Source organism: Crotalus tigris, unplaced genomic scaffold (assembly GCF_016545835.1).
Source record: "Crotalus tigris isolate CLP2741 ecotype Arizona unplaced genomic scaffold, ASM1654583v1 scf7180000017952.28453644438:3035480, whole genome shotgun sequence".
In the NCBI taxonomy this organism is placed as follows: Eukaryota; Metazoa; Chordata; class Lepidosauria; order Squamata; family Viperidae; genus Crotalus; species Crotalus tigris.
This window is the reverse complement of record NW_024096741.1, coordinates 201833-220326: the sequence shown is the minus strand read 5'-3', so window position 1 is coordinate 220326 and position 18494 is coordinate 201833. Positions and strand designations below refer to the sequence as shown.

Sequence of the window (18494 nt, the reverse complement as noted above, 5' to 3'; positions counted from 1 at the left end):
AGTCCAGTAGTTCAAAACTGCAAGTAAACTGAGTTTACTGCGGTTTAAAAACTGCTAGTTTAAAAAAATGCAATCAGCATTTTACTCCAATGTTCCTTACCTATAAAATAGCTTAGGTGAAGAAGTATAATGAAAAATCATGGGACTAAAATATTACAAAAAATGACAACCAACCTTAGAATTCACAATGAAGATGTCAAAGTGGCAGATAACTTCTGTCTTTTAAGATCAACCATTAATAACAAAGGAATAAGTTGTTAAAATATTCACTGAGATTATCACTCAGTATTGCAGCCAGCCTTAAAGGCCTCTGAAAAGATATTTTGACGTAGCTCTCTATAATGCTAAGGGTGGTGGAAAGAAAAAGATGATGATGATCAGTGCAAAAGATGGAGTGACTGTTACAACAGCAAGGGGTGAACTACTGGAACACCTATAAATCAGGTTGGGCACGAACTGTTATGGAGAAAATTATATGATTTGACACCCACCTGATAGCATATAGGTAAACTGTGATCCAAGGAGCAATATGTTTTCCCCATACACAGGAATAGTGATAAGACACAGTATATGGTTTGATACAAATGTTACTTTTGCTTAAACAATTAGCAGCAAATACAAATGTATGGAAACTACTTGCATCAACCTTCAAATATTAATTTCTCTCCCACCACAATCTGAATCAGACTCTTAGCAATATAAAAAAATACAATTAAAATATGTTAAGAATGCAGATCATAAACAGTTCCAAAATCATACTAATTGGGAATGGTAGAGATTGCAGCCCAGTTCCTAATGGCAGAATTTTAAAAAAATGGCCTACTTCTATCACATAGTGTGGATTTTCTAAGATTCCAAAGTGACAGCTGGAGCTGTACAATCAAACAGTGGATAACCAATTCCTGTTTCACTGTGTACATGACACAGTGAGCCACAAATCAAGCAATACTGTTTAACCAAATCTGTATAAAACCAGACCATATGTTATGGTTCAATATGACATGAAGCAAATAATTGAATTAATTGTTAGGTAGCATACTGTGCAAATACCTCATAATCTGCTGACCTTATAGTGCTATTCAGGCAAACGAGCATCTGAATGGTCATGTCATCCAACTGGAAATTCATAGAGATGATGATGTTCTTGGAATTCCAGGTTGGCCTTCTTTCCATGAGTCCTGAGCAGCAGAGACATAAAGGCAATTATACTTTTTAAAAAGATCATATTTATTAAAATAGTATGCTTTATAGGCTAGATCATACGCTTTCCAGCATTCAAAAAATAGTAAAACTTTTTTAGTTATACAGTCAAAAAATTGTTCCATCTAACTGAACATTGACATGGATCAGGCATGCATCATCAAGATTTGTTTATGATCCTGCCATCACCTTTTGGAAGATCAAAAATCTTAGGTAGGATTCATTTCCCCAAACTTTAGGATACTCATTGGAGATGCTAGGCAGTAGTGGATTAAAAATAAAAAATGAGCCAATCTGGAGGGCTTTAGCTTGGAGAAATCTGTACTAGACAGAATTAAAACCAGAATTTCAGAAATATGAAAGAATAGAAGATCAATCTCTCTGCTGATTTATCCTAAGACGAGAATGGATCATAAGACTTGGTGTTCCACCAGATATCAAAACTGAACCCGAAGATCCTTGATTAAGGAATCTTGTTGGTAAACAAGAAGATGTATCTGGAGTTTGACAAGTTCTTTCCAAAGGTTACAGCAGAGGAGACAAAAATCAATTAAATTTTTAGAAACACAAGGACATACTTTAGGAGCTTCATATTCTGTACCATCAAGCAGTTTTACCCAGGGTAACACAAAACTGCTTATACGAAGAGCTTGTGATCATTTCGCTGTGCTTAACTGCAACTCAAGGTCCAGACCACTTGAAGAAGCCATCACTTCATCTCCATCCTTTAGGTTAAATAACACCACAAAAATACAAACTATGAGTTGTACATGAAGAAAAATCATGGCTGAGATTCACATTGAGCAACTTGTTTTCGAACATTAAAATACTCTTTTGCTCATTTGAACTGTTTCAGTTGATTTTGTAATTTTCATGGTACGCCTGAATTTGTCAACTAACAAAATGTATAATTATGAGGTCCCACATTCTCCCCAAGTCTTCTTTCCCTCTTGAATACAAATTGTTACACAACCATTAATAGTGAAGGCAATGTTTCTCAACCTTTAAGATATGTGGACTTCAACTCCCAGAATGTCTGGGTCTACACATCTTAAAGTTGCCAAGTGAGACCCTGAGTAAGATACAAGACTATGAAACATTTAAACTGGCCCACCCCACAAAAATTTGCTGTGGAGATAAAAATGGAAGTCTTCATGGAATTTGAGCTTCTCTGAGAAAAGGTGAGATAGCACCTGTAAATAAGAAATAATAAGACCACCACCTGTTTAAGCTACAAATTGCTGTGATCTGAGTAGTAAAAAAATGCAGTTACAGCAGCCGGATTTCGTGATGCATTTACACATTGTATCATACTTTGATAGTTTATGGGAAAATAACAGGTTTTTGTTCATAGAAAAGGACAGACATAAAGCATAATCTTTCAAACCCAGTGACTTGGTTTCTAACAATCCACATCATGATTCATCTGCAAAGCAAGCTATAAAAAAAAGAGCTAAGCCTGTTTCCTCTTCAACTATGTCAAGATTATAACTCCCAGAATTCCAGATACTGGCTAAGAGACCTGGTGTTACGATCCCAACACAGTGCAAAGATCACTTTGATGGAGACCTATTTAAGCATAGTAAAACAAATATACCTACGGAGATTTGGGTATTAGTGGTTGTCTTCCAGCAGGGGTCTTCAAAGTTGGCCCTTTTATGACTTGTGGACTTCAACTCCCAGAATTCTGGGAGTTGAAGTCCACAAGTCATAAAAGAGCCAACTTGAAGACTCCTGTCTTACAGCCTCTAAAAGTTTGAAATCCAGTTTGATTATATTTGGATGTCTAGATACATCAGTGCAGTTGCCTAATTTTATTTAAACAGGCTGCTGGGTAAGGCTGAATTCAATTTAAGCATTAAGGCAAAATGAAATGATGTGGTAACTTGATGACCTATTAAAATTATTGTTACAATAAGGGAAGCTTAATAATGATACCTTGTGAAGGCTCTAATAAAGTTGTTTTTAAAAGCTCCCCTTTTTAGAAATCACCTCTGGGCCTGTATTCAGAGTGCCAAGAGTCAGCAGAATAGTATCTGACTACAGCAGGGGTCTTCAAACTTGGCCCTTTTATGACTTGTGGACTTCGACTCCCAGAATTCCTCAGCCAGCATGGCTGAGGAACTCTGGGAGTCGAAGTCCACAAGTCATAAAAGGGCCAAGTTTGAAGACCCTGGACTACAGACTAAATACATTTAATTGCAACAGACCTTTTTCCTTGGGTGCAGTGTATATTTACACATGAGTTACTCATATTAGCAACAGAGCCAGTTTAGTGCAGCGAGTAGGGCGCTAGAGAGAAGAGACAGTCCTCCCTTGGGCACGAAAGCCGCACAGAGAACTTGGGGGCCGTCTCAGCCCAACCCACATTGCAGGATTGTTGTTGAGGGAGAAAGAGGTGGAGAGCCGCCTGAGGTCTCCTGTCTGAAGTTGTACAAAATAAAGGCAGGTTATAAATCAACAAGTAAACAAGTCCCCATCGTGTATCCTTCTGCAAGCAAGCAACTATCTTTCAATTTTCTAGAAGTTTTTTTTTTTTTCAGGATGACCAGCCTTAGTTAACATGTCAGGTGCAGGAAAGATTTAAGCATCGGAGCAATTTCAAAGCCATTTATTCGCCCTTTCCTTTCCGAGCCTGCTCCACCCCATCCGGAGTCATTGCATTTATTGTTCCTCAATTTCCTGGAACTCCCAGATTCGTTGAGGAAGACGGACCATCGGAAGGAATAACGGTAGGAAGTTAATTTTTGGAGGCTCATAGCAGCAACCTCGGGATTTCCCCATGCTAAAGAACTGTAGAGCTCCCGCGGACTTTCCGGTCGCTTCTAATACTCCCCTCTAGAGCAGATCCAGAATCGGTCCTTTGGGGTTGGGGCGGGATCGAAAACCCAGCTATTAACTCCCGGTGCTTGTAATCCTCCTAAAAAGGCGTTTCCTTTGTACTCGCTTCTAAATCAAAGTAAAGGAGCAAGTCAGCGTTCATCCCAGCGCAGCTATGCGGGCTGTTCGGTTTAGGCGAGTGCGACTCTCATACAACTCAGCGGACTCAAATGTAGTTTATTTGAGACGCGTTGCGTGCGTGAGCCCAGTTAACGCGATTGTCAATCATGTTGTACGGCTTAAAGGTTCTGTGAACCTAGCTAGTTGTGACTTACTTGCAAATCGCGGTTCAGCCACACTTACCAAACTCTGAGCAGGCTTCCGATGGCTTGGATGTTGGCTAGCTTCTTCTCTTAAGATTTTTCAGATATTCTCGATCGAGTTGGCTCACATTACCAGCCAAAATATAATTACTTGTTTCTTGTTTAGTCTGTTATATGAACTAAAAAATCAACTGGGTTTATTCCATAAACAGTGGTAACATAGCCATGGCTTAAGGTATTGTGTGAACTGATGTGAACTGGTGTTGGAGGAAGACCAGACGAGAGATGATAATCGTTGTGTGTTAAATCACTGGTGACACCTGGTGACTAGATTTTCTCTACCACAATCTGCCCTTAACCTAGTATTTCAGGTCTTGAGCCAGAATTAACTCACCTCCCTTCACAGCCGCTGGGAAAAATGGGCCAGTCCCTTATTCCCAGCCCCAGAGTGGGCTATTGGGAGGGGGGAATCAGGAGAAGAGAGTGTTATGCAAGTTGAGGAGGAGGAGGAGGAAAGAGGAAGCATAATTCTAACACCTCAAAAAATAGCTAATTTTCTCAAGTGACCTATTGAGTTAAACTTCCAGGTGTTCTGGAAACAGTTTTAAGATTTCTAAATGTAGATACAAAAAAATTTAATGTAGCTATTCTGTTAATTGCTTGATTGAACATCAACATTTAATGAGGTGGCAGTCTCACCTGTCGTGTCAATCCATTTTCCCTGTATATTTTTAATACATTAACAAGGACTTAAATTCCTGTTGACAACACCTTTGTGTATAATGCCTGAGTGTAACCTGAATATTTTTTTAAATGCATCCTAAATAGTACAAGTAATCATGCTTGATATTCAGTAAAGATCTTTGACTTTGAATAAGCAAAAAGCAGTTCATTTGAATATATAAGCATATATGCAGAGTACCTATGGAAAACTTTGTAAGGTAGTTTTGAAGTATATTCCGTTGTATTTCTGTATTTGTAAAAGCTACAGAGTCTGATCAAATAATTTGATCAATGAGAGCAAATAATGTAAGAATTACTTTGGTGGGAAGCTACATCCTTCTTAATTTTAAAATGTCATTCTAATATAACTTTGCCGGGAATGTATCCTTTGGAACTCAATAGGATTTCCTTCTGAACCTCTCTGCATAAGGCGGCGCTGTTAATGGGCTTACAGAAGATTATTCTTGCAACTCCCCAGTTAATAAAAGAAGACATTAGCACCGTCTTTATTTCTCCTCTGCCTTCACCCACTTTTTTATTTTTTTTCACACGGTAGTCTTTAAATAGTCCTAGATCAAGGTTTAACTGATTGGTCTAACCAAACTCCAAGGGAAGGTCAGATTTAATATTTCATTGACGCCCCCCTCCTCCCCAAGCCAAGGGGACTATCATATCTTCAGCCCGGTTTCTCCCGGGGGATTCTCTTCTCGATGGGCAGAATTCCTTTCCGCCGATTCTTATTACTTAGCTTGTGGGAATCTGAAACACGAGCGTTCACCTTCTCCCCCCCGCCCGAGACCAACATCATAAAATCAAAAGAAAGCTGATCCAGTCGTTAACGGAGGGCCAACGTTAGAGGAAATTTCTGTATGGAGAGAAATTTTCTGGCCGGTTCATTTTCAGAAGAGGCGGGAGAGAAACGCGGCTGAAATTGATCAACGCTTCAGCGGGGCTCACTCGTCGCACTGAGGCAGAAAATGGACTTTCATGTTGGTATCGCCAAATAGTGTGAACTCCGCGTGACCTGCGGGCCAACGTGGTTTATATTTTGGGTACGAGGCGTGAACCAAGGCATATGACGCTTAGCCAACCATGGTTAGGCAAATGGTAACAAGCATTAATCGAATCCAAACTTCGGAAATGTACAGCCTTCCCCTTCTGGGTGGATTCATTCTTTTCGTTAATGTTCACTTGATATCGATTGGAGGCGTTTAGGTGATTGTGACCGTGGATACAGCTCCTCTCTCCCCCCCCCCGTCCCCCACTTTTCTCATGGCCAGCATTTATTCCAAGCACGAAGGAGAATCTCGGGAGGAAATGGTTTGTAAGCAAAAGAGGTTTACGAACACAACATAAAAACATAATTGTCCACACCGCTAGGCAAGATCTTAAGTAATGACGAAATGGTAGTAGACGAATAACTACAGTCCCGCGCCAAGACGAATCCTTCCATCACTTGAAGGAAGGTTGGAGGGATGCAACTTGGAGCAATCCATTTCGACAGAAGCATTTTTGGATATTTTCAAAATGAATCCTCTCTCCGATTTCCTACTGCTAACTCCTAAAATGCTCTCGGTTGGATTCGAGGGCCGGGAAAGGGGGGGGGAGGACGAACCGCGCGTCCGAGCCAAAGGACGCCCGTCGAAACACGCGGCCGGTTTTCTCCTGCCATAATAGAAAAGTGCCAAGGTGGGAATCCGAGACACCCGCGGCTCCTCCTATTTTGCTTCGGAGGAGCCCCGGGACGGATCTTCTCAATGCAACTGGAAATCCGAAGGAAAACGGGCGCCCCCTCCAATTCGGTCCACTCGTTTAGCCCTCAGCCTGGAAGTTTCGATGCCTCGCTAGGCTTCCAGGCCCAAGAGCCGACCGGCCTGTTTGTTCCCTTCAGCTCTTTCTAGGGCCGCTTGGCCAGAAAATCGGGCGAGCTTATTTACGCCGCAGAACTCCCGGGGGACAACAAAGACTGGGCGGGCGGCGTCTCTAGGCTGCCACGACACGGTTGTCCGGAGTTTGGGGGCTCACGTGGGTGGCCTTAGCAGAAAGTGCGGGCTGTTCCAAGCTTCTGCAAGAGACGGCTCCACTTAGGGGGCCTAGCCCCCCGAAACTGCGAAGCTTGGGCGCAACAGATGCTTCAGGAAGGGGCAGCATGTGGCTGGCTTTGTCGGGACCGAGACTTAAGCGGCATCACGCCTGGGCCTATCTTGGATGCGACCCCCACCGGTTGTAAGCTCCACCACGAGATAATCATCCAGGAACTAGAATCGCTGCAGAACGACTTTTCATTCGGGCTCTGCTCCAAGGAAGAAACTTAACTTTATACAAGGAATTGCCGCATCATCCCTCACCTTTGTCTCTTACAGCGAGATTCAGGTTCAGGGGTACCTGCAAGGTACGGTCGAAAAAGATAAGATGGCGGCCCACCAAGTTGAGATTGAAGCCCCTCCCTTATTTGAACCGCCATCTTGACTCTTTTGACAATTAGCGAATCTTTGCATTTTCAGGGCGTCGTGATTTCCCGACCGGATGGGGCTCCCACATTCCGAGGGAGGCGGGAAGCCCATCGAGTAAACCAGGCATTGTTTCCAAGCCAGGCCTCGTTTGATGCCGAGTCAGCCAGATTTTAAGCGGGGTCGTTAAAGAGTTTGAGTGCACGGTTTTGTGCAAACACAGCTTGGATGCTCCGGGTCTGTTCTGTGCTTCTGGCACTTGCACCCTCCCTCGGAGATAAATATGCACCCCAAGTGGCTCGCTCTTAACTCCATCGCTCTCACCAGACTGAGTCCACTTATGGTTCACGGCGCCCTAAAAATCTACATTATTTGCGGAAACCACGATTTACCTCTATAAGCCCGTCGGAGGAAGCCAGAAGCCGAGCTGTGCGACACCTGCTCTCCGCCAGCAGGTAGCTGCGAAAAGCGGCGTTCTGGAACCTCGGGCCCGAGAGAAGGGCAAGAGTAATGGATGGGCTAGTCGCCCACGCAGAGCCCACGGCTCCCTCTCGGGTCCAGCTGCTGATTATGCCGCGCAGCCGAGGGGCCGGCCAAAGAAGCACCACGTTCCGGGTAGCAAGTGAGCCTGGCGAGCGCCGAAGCTACAACGGGGAGTTGTAGCCCGCCGTCACGCTTCGTCCCTTCCCCCTCCAGAAGAGGAAAGCCTCCGGGCCCGACCTAGCTGCCGCCGCCGCCGCCCTTGGTGGACGACGCAAGCTGAGCTGCTTAGAATGACCCGGAGAGCCCTGGAAACAGAATTGGGTTGAGGGGCGCCTCGGGCGCTGGCAAAGACCCACCCCTGCCTCTAACCGACGGCGGTATACAGACTCCGCTCTACACGGGGGGGGGGGCGCTGTGTCTTCCACGAGCCTCCGCCCTTTGCTTTGGGTCTTCTAGCTACGGGAGGGGTGAATGGATTCCCGAAGTAAGCCGCGGGCTGCGGTTTAAGGACCGCAGTTTCCCAGCAGGCAACAAGCTGAGCTGAAGGAAAAACGCGATTTATTGTAGCGGGGAAACTACGTTAAGTCCCTCTTGTTCGTTTTCTGAATTAGGCGCATTCTTTATGAGTTGCTTATGCAAGGCGACCTTTTCTCTGCCATCCTCTGCAGCTCTCGTCCCACCAAGGTCTGACCGCACAATCATCCTCGCGGCCGTTTTCCCTGGGGAGAGCCTTCTTGTAGCAGCCGAGAGAGAGCACGTGCGAACGAAAAACTTGGGCACTGCAGAAAAGCCGGTAGAGGAAACACAGCCTCTAATGGTCCTTATAGGACGCCTTCTGCCAGAAGTACTCATTCAAAAAAACACGCCTTGCTTGGGAGGAGGCAGGAATTAGATTGCATTGGAAGTTCCCAAAATCGTTTTCAGCTAAGCCGCTATATAGGCAAATTTACTCGGGAGTAAATTGTATTGCAACTTGGTCCAAAATAGGTATGTATGGAAATACGGCTTTAGAAGAGGAAAAGGTTGTAAGTTTGACGTAGTTCAGTTACGGACCTCCCTCCCCAAGAAATACGTTTGCACTGTAATCCTATCCAATTTACTCATTGAGTAAATCTTAATTATGTTGGGGATTATTTCATTGCCGGTTTCATCATTAAAACCAAGTTCTTATTCGTACTTCTAGAATTGTACTTTTAAGAGCTGTCTAATAATTGCAAAGCTATAAAGAAATCATAAAAGAATTAAACCAGTCGAGGAAACAAATCTTTCTAAAACTAACCGAAGCTACAGTCCAATATCCCTTTCCCAAGGAATAAAATCCACATATTCATGTGCATGTACGCTCGCAACGGCGATTGTATAGCAAACCACGAAATTATTTTTTTTCTCGGGGAAAATGGGAAGATTTGGTTTAAAGCCCTACACCCACGTACCTGACAGTAAGAACCTCTGAAAAGGAAGTGAGGAGGATTGTGAATTTTTAGGGCTTTTCACGGGTAACGGATAGCGGCCCTATAAAATCTATTGCCGTCCAACCTTTCTCAGGTCGCCCCTTTCATCGCTCCTGGTGCGTTTTCCCCAGTGATGCCAGAGAGGCAGAAAGAGGCCACACTTACACCGGCCTCTGTATTTCTCTCTCAAACGCATCAATGTAGCGGGCGGGGAATCAGAATCACCCTCTACCCGGAGCTTTTCTGCCTCTCCGGCCCTTCACGTGAATGGAGATATAGCGACCAACAATCTCAGTCAACACGGCCAACGACGGCAGGGTTGGCCGCTGCAGTCTAATTCGTCCAAAGGACACCAACAGCTCCTAGTCAGGAAAAGGGGACGGCTGTGCTCCCCCACCCCCACAGCTTCCGAGCTGAGGGCCATTGGATCGTCGTCCAACCTTCTGAAGGAAGTTCGGGAAGGTTCCGGGCTAAGCTGCCCCCTCCCCCTCCTTCAAGAAAAGTGGGCGGGAGGCCACAAAGTGAGCAGGCGACGCCTGTCTAGCCCGGCTGCCCAGCGCTGAGGTACCCCGGCTCTTCCGCCAGACAGGTTGGCCCGACACTTCGGCTTCTGGGCGGGGATTACGGGCCTCGGCCGCCCCTCCCCGAAGCGCGCTGCCTCAGCTCTGCCTTTTCTCCGCCTCACAGGTGCCGCGTCTTTTCCAGACGGGCGGGCAGCTATGGCTTCGTCGTTGGCGGGGACCGCGCCCTCCAAAGAGGCCGGCGTGGCTGAGGGCGCCGGCGAGCCTTTGTTCATGCTGTTCCACAGCTGCCCCACCGGCGCCGCTTCCTTTGCCCCCGCTCTGCACCCGCCGCTCTTCTTCGACACCCTTCGGCCGACGGTGGTCTTCCAGTCGCCGACGTCAGCTGCCGGGCGCCTGAGCCCGGGCTCGCCTCCGCTGCCGCCTTTCCCCTTCCAGCGGCTACCCGCCACTTACCTGGGGCCGCCGCTGCCACCTCCGCCTCCGCCTCCCACCCTTCCTCTTCTCCGGCCGCCGCCGCTGCCCCGGCCTGTGCCAGTGCTGGCCGCGCCCTTCTCTGGGAAGAGAGCCTCGCCCAGAAAGAGGAGCCTCGAAGGGACGCCGGACTCGGAGCAGCGCCTGCCCAGCTACCGCTTCACGGCCCAGGAGCTCCATGCCGTCCTCTACGGCGCCCTGCCCGGCGGGAGGCAGCCGCGCGCCCTCTCGGCAGGTGGGCCCCAGTCCGGGTAAGGGAGCGGCCGAGGCGGGCTCTCCCTCCGCTTTCTCGGCTGCGGGTCTTCGGGCAGATCCGCCCAGTCTCGACCCCAAAGCCTCGCTTCTGCTTTGGGCGAGTTTGAAAGAGACGCTCCTTGGCTCAAATAGCCCTCTGTAAATTGTACCACGTGTGGCTTATTTTGGGGGGGGGGGACTTCTCGTTTTGGGAAAGGAGGGAACGGACTGGCGCGTTTCTTTAAGCTTAAGCCCCGCTAAACCAAACCGCGCAGGAAGTTTCTTCTGATACTTATGGGTCTCTTGATCAGCTGGGCTGAAGCTCAAAGATGCTCTGGATCGCGAGGGAGGAAGCGGGTGGAAATTCCGCTAGGAGGATAGTTGGAAACAGCTTACCCTTCTAGTAAGAGGCTGCTTTCCCCTGACTTTGGATCCCTTCCTCGAAAGGCTGAGCAAACCTTTGGTCTGGTGCCTAAGGAGTTCTCGAACCTGCCTTGATCTTGGTTGGTAATGTTTTTTTCCAGTTAGTTGTCTGATTCCTGGCAAAAGGAAGCATCGATTCAAAGCATCAAGGATGCTGGTTGGCAGGAGAACTACTGAGTATCGGCAGCCGCTCAATCCTTTCTGCAGCAGGAAGGAGGTTAAAAAGGGAGGAGATGGAGAAGAGTGGAACTGTTTAAAGAGGGTAGTTTCTGTGCACTCCTGATGCGTTTAGGAGTGGAATAAATAAATAAACACCTGATCTGCCCTTAACTTTAAAAAGTGTAGATTTTTAAAAATTAGTAGTCCCAATGTTAGAATACAGCAACTGCTAATTGTCCTAGTTATAATTACATTGGTCTCATTGCTCTGGCGTTTTATTTTGACGTTGATATTTTTGTTAACAAAATATTGGATGGGGAATTTCATGAAATATTATTTTCAATAAATATCTTAAAGATAAAATGGGCTCCAAATAGGTTTATCTAACTTATCCATTCCAGATCTATTGGTTCACAACTTTCCTGACTCCCAACCAGGATGGCATAATAGAACCTTATGTTTTTTCTGAATGATGTCTTATCCTTTTTCCATATGTCCCCTTCTTTGCAAGACCCAGAGGTTGTTTTTGTAGAAAAAAACAAGAGTTCAGTGGCAACTGAGATGAACTGTGATTCATCTTAGAGGCATTTCAGCTGAGATAGTTAAAGTGGGCTAGATAAACTAGAGCTGCTGCTCCATTTATATTATGGCAATTAATGGCAGTTTATTTTGGATTATTTCTAGTTTAGCTGAGTTTTCTATTTGAGCACACTTGCTTATTCTTCTTAAACCCTATTGCTTATTCTTAAAGCTCTGTCAACCTCATCATAACTGCTTTTCTTTCAGGTGATACTGACAGTCAGCCCCCACTGCTGGATAGATCAACTCTGCAACTTCCCAAAGGTAGTACATTTTTGTTTATTTGGGAAGAATGTTTACTGTCCATCACTGAATTCTTTATTGGTGATGTTTCTGCTTTGACTTGCCAACTTGGTTTCTTCCCTCCAGGTTTGACTGTGTTGCAGACTGTATTTATTGATGGTCCACAGCTGGGTGTCTTCTGCACAGAAACCATCCTTAAGGGCATTCAGTTTGGTCCTTTCCAGGGCAAAGTGGTCAACACCAGCGAGATTAAAACTTATGACGACAATTCTTTGATGTGGGAGGTACTTGAAATTGCACCTTCTGTCTTAGAATAGTTGAAAGGTAGTATAGGGTTTAAGGAGGAACAGAAACAATATACATCCCACTCCCATGCCTGCTGAGTATGGTATAGCTATGCAGGTTAGATACCAGCCTATCCATCCCTGAATTTATTTGTTGATTTTTAAAAAAAAAAATTCTCAAGGGATTTTCCCAAGAAAACATATATATAATTATATCCACCTTCTAAGTCTGAATATCAAAGTTTCAGTCTCTCTTCTGCTTTGTCTGAAGTCAACCATCCAACTGTCTAATAGTGAAAACTGGTTCAATGTTGGGTAACAAGATGTGTGAAAGCCTTGCCCAAGAAATGCCTGGACTTCTGCATTTACAGATGTGTGTTTGTTTTGCAGATTTTTGAAGATGGCCAATTGAGTCATTTTATTGATGGCAGAGGCTCTTCTGGAAATTGGATGTCATTAGTGAACTGTGCCCGCTTCCCAGAGGAGCAAAACCTGACAACCCTTCAGTGTCAAGGCGAGATCTATTATGAGAGCTGCAAAGAAATTACACCTGGTCAAGAACTGCTGGTCTGGTATGGTGATTGTTACTCACAGTTTCTTGGAATCCCTATCAGCCTCAAAGGAACAGCAGAAGAAAAGCGAACCCCACAGCATAGTGAAGGTCAGTTTGCAAACCTTTCCCCTCTGAATAGCTGGTAAGCAGTTAAACTGCAAACAGTGAGACGTCTTTTGACCATCACATGTTATGAGAGCCCAGCCCCCATGAATCTTTTAGGGAATTGTGCAAACAAAAAATAGTAGTTAGAACAAATCAGCATTAAGTTCACTATGGATAGTGTCCTATGCAAGCAAGCAATGTCTTGATTTGGCCAGCAATCGAGCTATAGGTTTATAGTTGAAAGCAAGGATCCTTCTAAGAAAAACTTGAGGACTGAAGTGTTGGGTTAGGGTCTCAGGGTTGAGACACAAACATAGTTCTTGATTGCTGGAGAAGAAGCATCATCTGCGTATTTAATGTTTTAACTGGAAGAAGTGTCACTTGTTTCCTTCTTCCTCTGGTATTGTTAACATTCAGCAGTATAATGACAACAGTAGGATAGGATATTTGGCTTACCTTTTCGTTCAAAGTACCATACTATTTTGTAATCTTTAGCAAGAGTCCAGCTGGATGTAGGAACTGAGGAAATCCAACCTAAGGAGCTGAAACATATTGCCTCAAAAGGCAACTTTTAAATGAATCTTCAGGATTCAGTGTTTTACTTTGCATTTAACTCACTACTACTCATGGCTTCCCTTGTCCCTTATTTGTAAAAACGTTAAGGGATAGGAGTTTACTTCTTTGGTGTCTATGTTATGTGTGGCTAATGTTTTTCAAAGGGGTCCAGTAGCCACACTTGGTTTGCAGAGACAAAAACATGTGAGCATTAAAAGTGAATGTTGTCATAGAATATATTTTCAGAAAATGGAAAAAAATAGCTGGTTTTCAATCAAAATACTGGCAACCCCAGCACTGTAGTTGTAAGAGATCTTTCATTTAGCCCTTCCCTAGTCATTTCCTTTGTTATACAATACAATCTTGCTGCTCACGTCTTTTACTTTAAGTTGTCTTTAGCTTCTGAGGGTGATTTTTCCTCCTTTCCTTGTAGAATCTGTGGAGGGTTATGAATGTGGACGGTGTGAAAAAGTCTTTGCCTACAGATACTACCGGGACAAACATCTGAAGTATACACGGTGTGTGGACCTAGGGAACAGAAAATTCCCATGTCATCTTTGCAACCGATCTTTTGAAAAACGGGACCGTCTGAGGATCCACATTCTCCATGTCCATGAGAAGCACAGACCTCATAAAGTAAGGCATTCAGTTTCTTGGTATGATTATACTAGAATCTCTGGGGAGTCTTCCATTGTTTACAACAGTGGAAGCAGCAGTGATGAGGAGAGTGGTATTAAGCATAAGCAGAGTGTCATGTTTCAGTTTCTCAGGATTTAGGACTGGAATTTGGGATAGGTATTTCTTCATTAGCATAAGATAGGAGAGAGATAGTATCTCTGTACTATTTTTCTATTGGAATTATGCTCAAGAAGCATTCAGTACACAATCTTAACTTGGAAGTAAAATCTACTACCATAAAATTTATTTCTGAGTAAATATGGTTCTAGGCTTCTAATCTGATAGGTGGAAGCTCAACTACCATTTCTTGTAGTCTGTATTTATAATTTTACCTTATGCTTTGACTTTATCGCAAGTCATACTGTCTCTAATTTTAGTAGCTTATAAGTACATGTGTGTAAGAAGTAGTCTTCTAAATTTTGGTCATTATTTTATTGACGGAGACCAAGAAAAGAATGTTGGTGACTCTCTTGCTAGTTTGAGCTGAGAAGGTTCAACCAACAGAGCTAGACATTCAGCACCTTGTCTGCTTTCATCTAGGAATCCTGAATGTTACTAGACTTGGGTTACAAAAATCAAGAAACCTATTGATGGCTGAAATCTCCATCCTGTCATCTAGTGGTTGTCCAGAGTTCTGCCCAAACATGTACAATCAGCATACTGATGATATCTCACACTTCATGGTGACAGGTGGTCTCCTCCAGAGGTTTCATATAGATGTTAAATAGGAATGGAGAAAATACCAACCCTTGAGGGATCCTGAAAGGCAGGACTCGGGGGGGGTGGGGGTCAGATTGGTTGCTCCTCATCAGCACCAATAATGGCCTTAGAAAAAGGAAGTGAACCAGGACAATACAGTGCCCTCCAGCCCTTGGAACCATTCCAGAAGAACAGCATGGTTGATAGTATAAAAAACTGCTGAAAAAGTGAGAATAGATAGATGTCTACCACCATCTCAGTCTTACCAGAGATCATCAAAAAGTGCAACCAGTGCCGTTTCCATCCCATATCCATGCCTGAATCCCAAGTGAAAGGGATTCATTCAGGATCCTTTGGAACCGCAGCACAACCACCTTCACAACCAACTTCCCCCAAAAAGGAAGGTTGGAGTCAGGATGAAAATTCTTCATGTGGGGTGGGAACAAGCAATGGCCTCTTAAGAAGGGGGGAAACCATAGCTGCCATAATGGACTGAAGCACTGCCTTCTTCCTCAGAAAGGCATTTATCACCACCACCTGTGCATCATCTCCTGGGAGGCCTTAGCCTGTTAGGAGCACAGTGCAAATAAACTAAGCCTCTAAAATGATTTCTTCATTTTTAAAGCACATTTATTTCCAAAAAGTGAGGCTTTAAAAGAAATTAATAGATTATAGCAGTGATGGCGAACCTTTTAGAGACTGAGTGCTCAAACTGAAACCCAAAACCCACTTATGGATTGTCAAGTGCCAGGTGGGTGTGGCCAGTTGGGTGGGCGTGGCTGCGGTGGTAACGGCAGACTGGGTGGGACTAAAAAGTTCAATCAATCAATTCCAACTTTGCAAGATCTTTTTTTTCCCCCCTGAGAAGTTGAAATTGACTGATTGAACTTTTTTTTTTTTTTTGCACATGGTGGCAGAGGCCTAAAGCGAAAAGGTTTTATAAAACCCAGCTGAAGGCCTAGGACTGTGGCGACGGCACGCATGCCCAGAGAGAGGGCTCTGAGTGCCGCCTCTGGCACCCGTGCCATAGGTTCGCCACCACTGGATTATAGGTTTAACATTCTGAGTAGATTTTCAATAATTCAAACTGTCTGACCAAGCAGGAAATAAGTGCAATATTTTTTAAAGCATCTTATTTTAATGATTTATGAGAACTTCCATTGGGATAGATAGAATTTATTTCATGCTATGGAAGCTTAAGTGAAAGTATTAGATTAGTTTTTCTGTGAAGTACATATGATTGCAATTCAAGTAAATACTTAGTTGAAAGTAAGTGCAGTTTAATTTATTGGGGTACACATTTGAGGAGGCATACTTAGGATATGAGCTGTCTTGCAAAACTATTTTGCCAACAGGATATTAAATTGTCTGGAAACAAACCTGTATATGTTTTTTAAAAATATATGAATTGTATGTGCATCTTACAGAATAATTGCACATATGCCCCATCATACATAGTGTCTAAAATTGTTACAATCTAAATGATTAGTTTTGCTTGTCTTACTATAACTTTTAAATACATATGAAGACAGTTTCAATTTAAGACATATATATTTAGAAGTTTCATTGTATTCAGTGAATCTTCCTTATAAATAGCAGCACAGACATATTTTCTTAACCAAAAGTGGGCAGAGAGAAGAGAAAAGGTTTTTTTTTTTCTTATCACAGAGAAAGACATTGTTTTTGGTACCTTGATGGCAATTAGGTATTCCAGATAAATAAACAATGCTAGAATAATTATCAAGAGGGCATTCTGAATCTAATTCAGAACTACATGGTTGGAAACAACTGTTCATATTTGTAAAAGTCGTGTAGTAAGACTACAGTTGTGTGCCAGGTATTAATATGCATGATTTGGGGAAATATGATTATATTCCTTGGGAATGTCTGCACCATGTGTATCAGACCAATGAAAGTGATGTTGCAGTGTTAACCCTACTCCTACTGGGACCTTGCTTACATGCTCCAAAGGGATAGAGTAGTCATGCCTTTTTTTCAAATTCTGAAGTCCCAAAAGATGGTTTGCTCCAAGGATATCTGAAGCACTTCTTCTAAATAATTTTTGAAAGGTTCAGAGCCACACATGTATGTTGTTACACAGTGACAGACTGCTCTAACGTGTGGTAATTCACCTGCATAATATGAATGTTTACACATTTCTATGTCCTACCAGAATGGGATCTAACTGCTTCTATCGTTACATAATGATTAGATATTTTTTTCTTATTTTAGTGCTCTGTGTGTGGTAAAAGTTTCTCTCAGTCCTCTAGTCTAAACAAGCACACGAGAGTGCATTCTGGAGAACGACCGTATAAATGTGTATACTGCAACAAGGTGAGGTGTTTCTTGCAATTCTCTTGCAATATTTCATTTTTTTATAAATTAGAATGTTTGGTTCCCTCAGTTAGCCATTTGGATCATCTTTCACAAGAATGCTGTACTTGTGGAACCATTCTGAATTTGCCCTACTACTGTATTTCCCCCCAAATAAGACCGGGTCTTATATTAATTTTTGCTCCAAAAGATGCATTAGAACTCATTTTCTTGTTACGGCTTATATTTGGGGAAATACGGTACTAAATGCGTCCCTCTGGCTGATGGTCTTACCTGGGGCTTTTGGGCTCAGGCATCCTGAAAAATCATGCTAGGGCTTATTTTCTGGTAGGGTATTATTTTCGGGAAAACACGGCAGCTGCTTTTCTTCAGTTGGTGGCAAGGATACTACAACTAAACTATTGAATTAAGGAGCAGTTTTAATTCATAAGCATGAGATTAAGAGTCCCCACAATTATGAATATCGCAATTACTGAGAGGCCCCCCTGATTATTACAGAATTCATGTTTCTGGCATTTTGTTTCTGGGATCTAATTACTTTCTTATCCATTCCCTTGATCTCTGCAGGCCTTTACCGCTTCCAGCATCCTGCGTACTCACATCCGCCAACATTCAGGAGAGAAGCCCTTCAAGTGTAAGCACTGCGGTAAAGTGTTTGCTTCACACGCTGCCCATGATAGCCATGTGCGACGCACGCATAGTACGAAAGGCAAAGGCTGTACATGTACACTATGTGGTAAAACATTCCTAGAGGCAGAAGAACTTCGCTTCCATATGAAATTCCACACAACTTTTTAGTCAGCAAAGTAATGGTTGGGGCCATGTCTGCCTTCCTGTGACATTATGTACATTTTAATATTGTGCATGCTGGATTCACAGGTAGGCAGAATGAGCTGGTAAGAGGCATGAGGAGTCCTGAAAGACTATAAACCATGTGGTTGACTTATTTATCAATCAAAATGCAGGACATTACAACCTCTGCTGTTTCAATCAATATATGGCCTTGTCTGCCAACCATTAATAAAAGGTACTGCTGCAACTTAGATTTCAGATTTTTTTTTACTGTGGTTATGATGGTTGTGTTTTATGTGACCTGGGAAATAATGATTGTGACTCTTAGCAATAGGAACCTAAGCTAGAGATGGGCATATGTAACTAAAACTTCATTTTGTCAGAGAATATCTTTTCCACCCAGGTAAAGTT

At 43.6% G+C, this 18494-nt stretch overlaps 1 protein-coding gene across 1 annotated transcript; it reads left to right on the top strand.

Annotated features, from left to right (window-relative positions):
* Window positions 1-1352: 1352 nt before the first annotated feature.
* PRDM14 (PR/SET domain 14) lies at window positions 1353-18217 on the top strand. Its single transcript, XM_039345377.1, has 8 exons — window positions 1353-1413; window positions 3906-3932; window positions 12048-12104; window positions 12210-12367; window positions 12758-13028; window positions 14014-14216; window positions 17190-17291; window positions 17859-18217. The coding sequence occupies exons 1-8, from the start codon at window positions 1353-1355 to the stop codon at window positions 18087-18089; spliced, it is 1110 nt and encodes a 369-aa protein (XP_039201311.1). The 3' UTR covers window positions 18090-18217.
* Window positions 18218-18494: the final 277 nt, after the last annotated feature.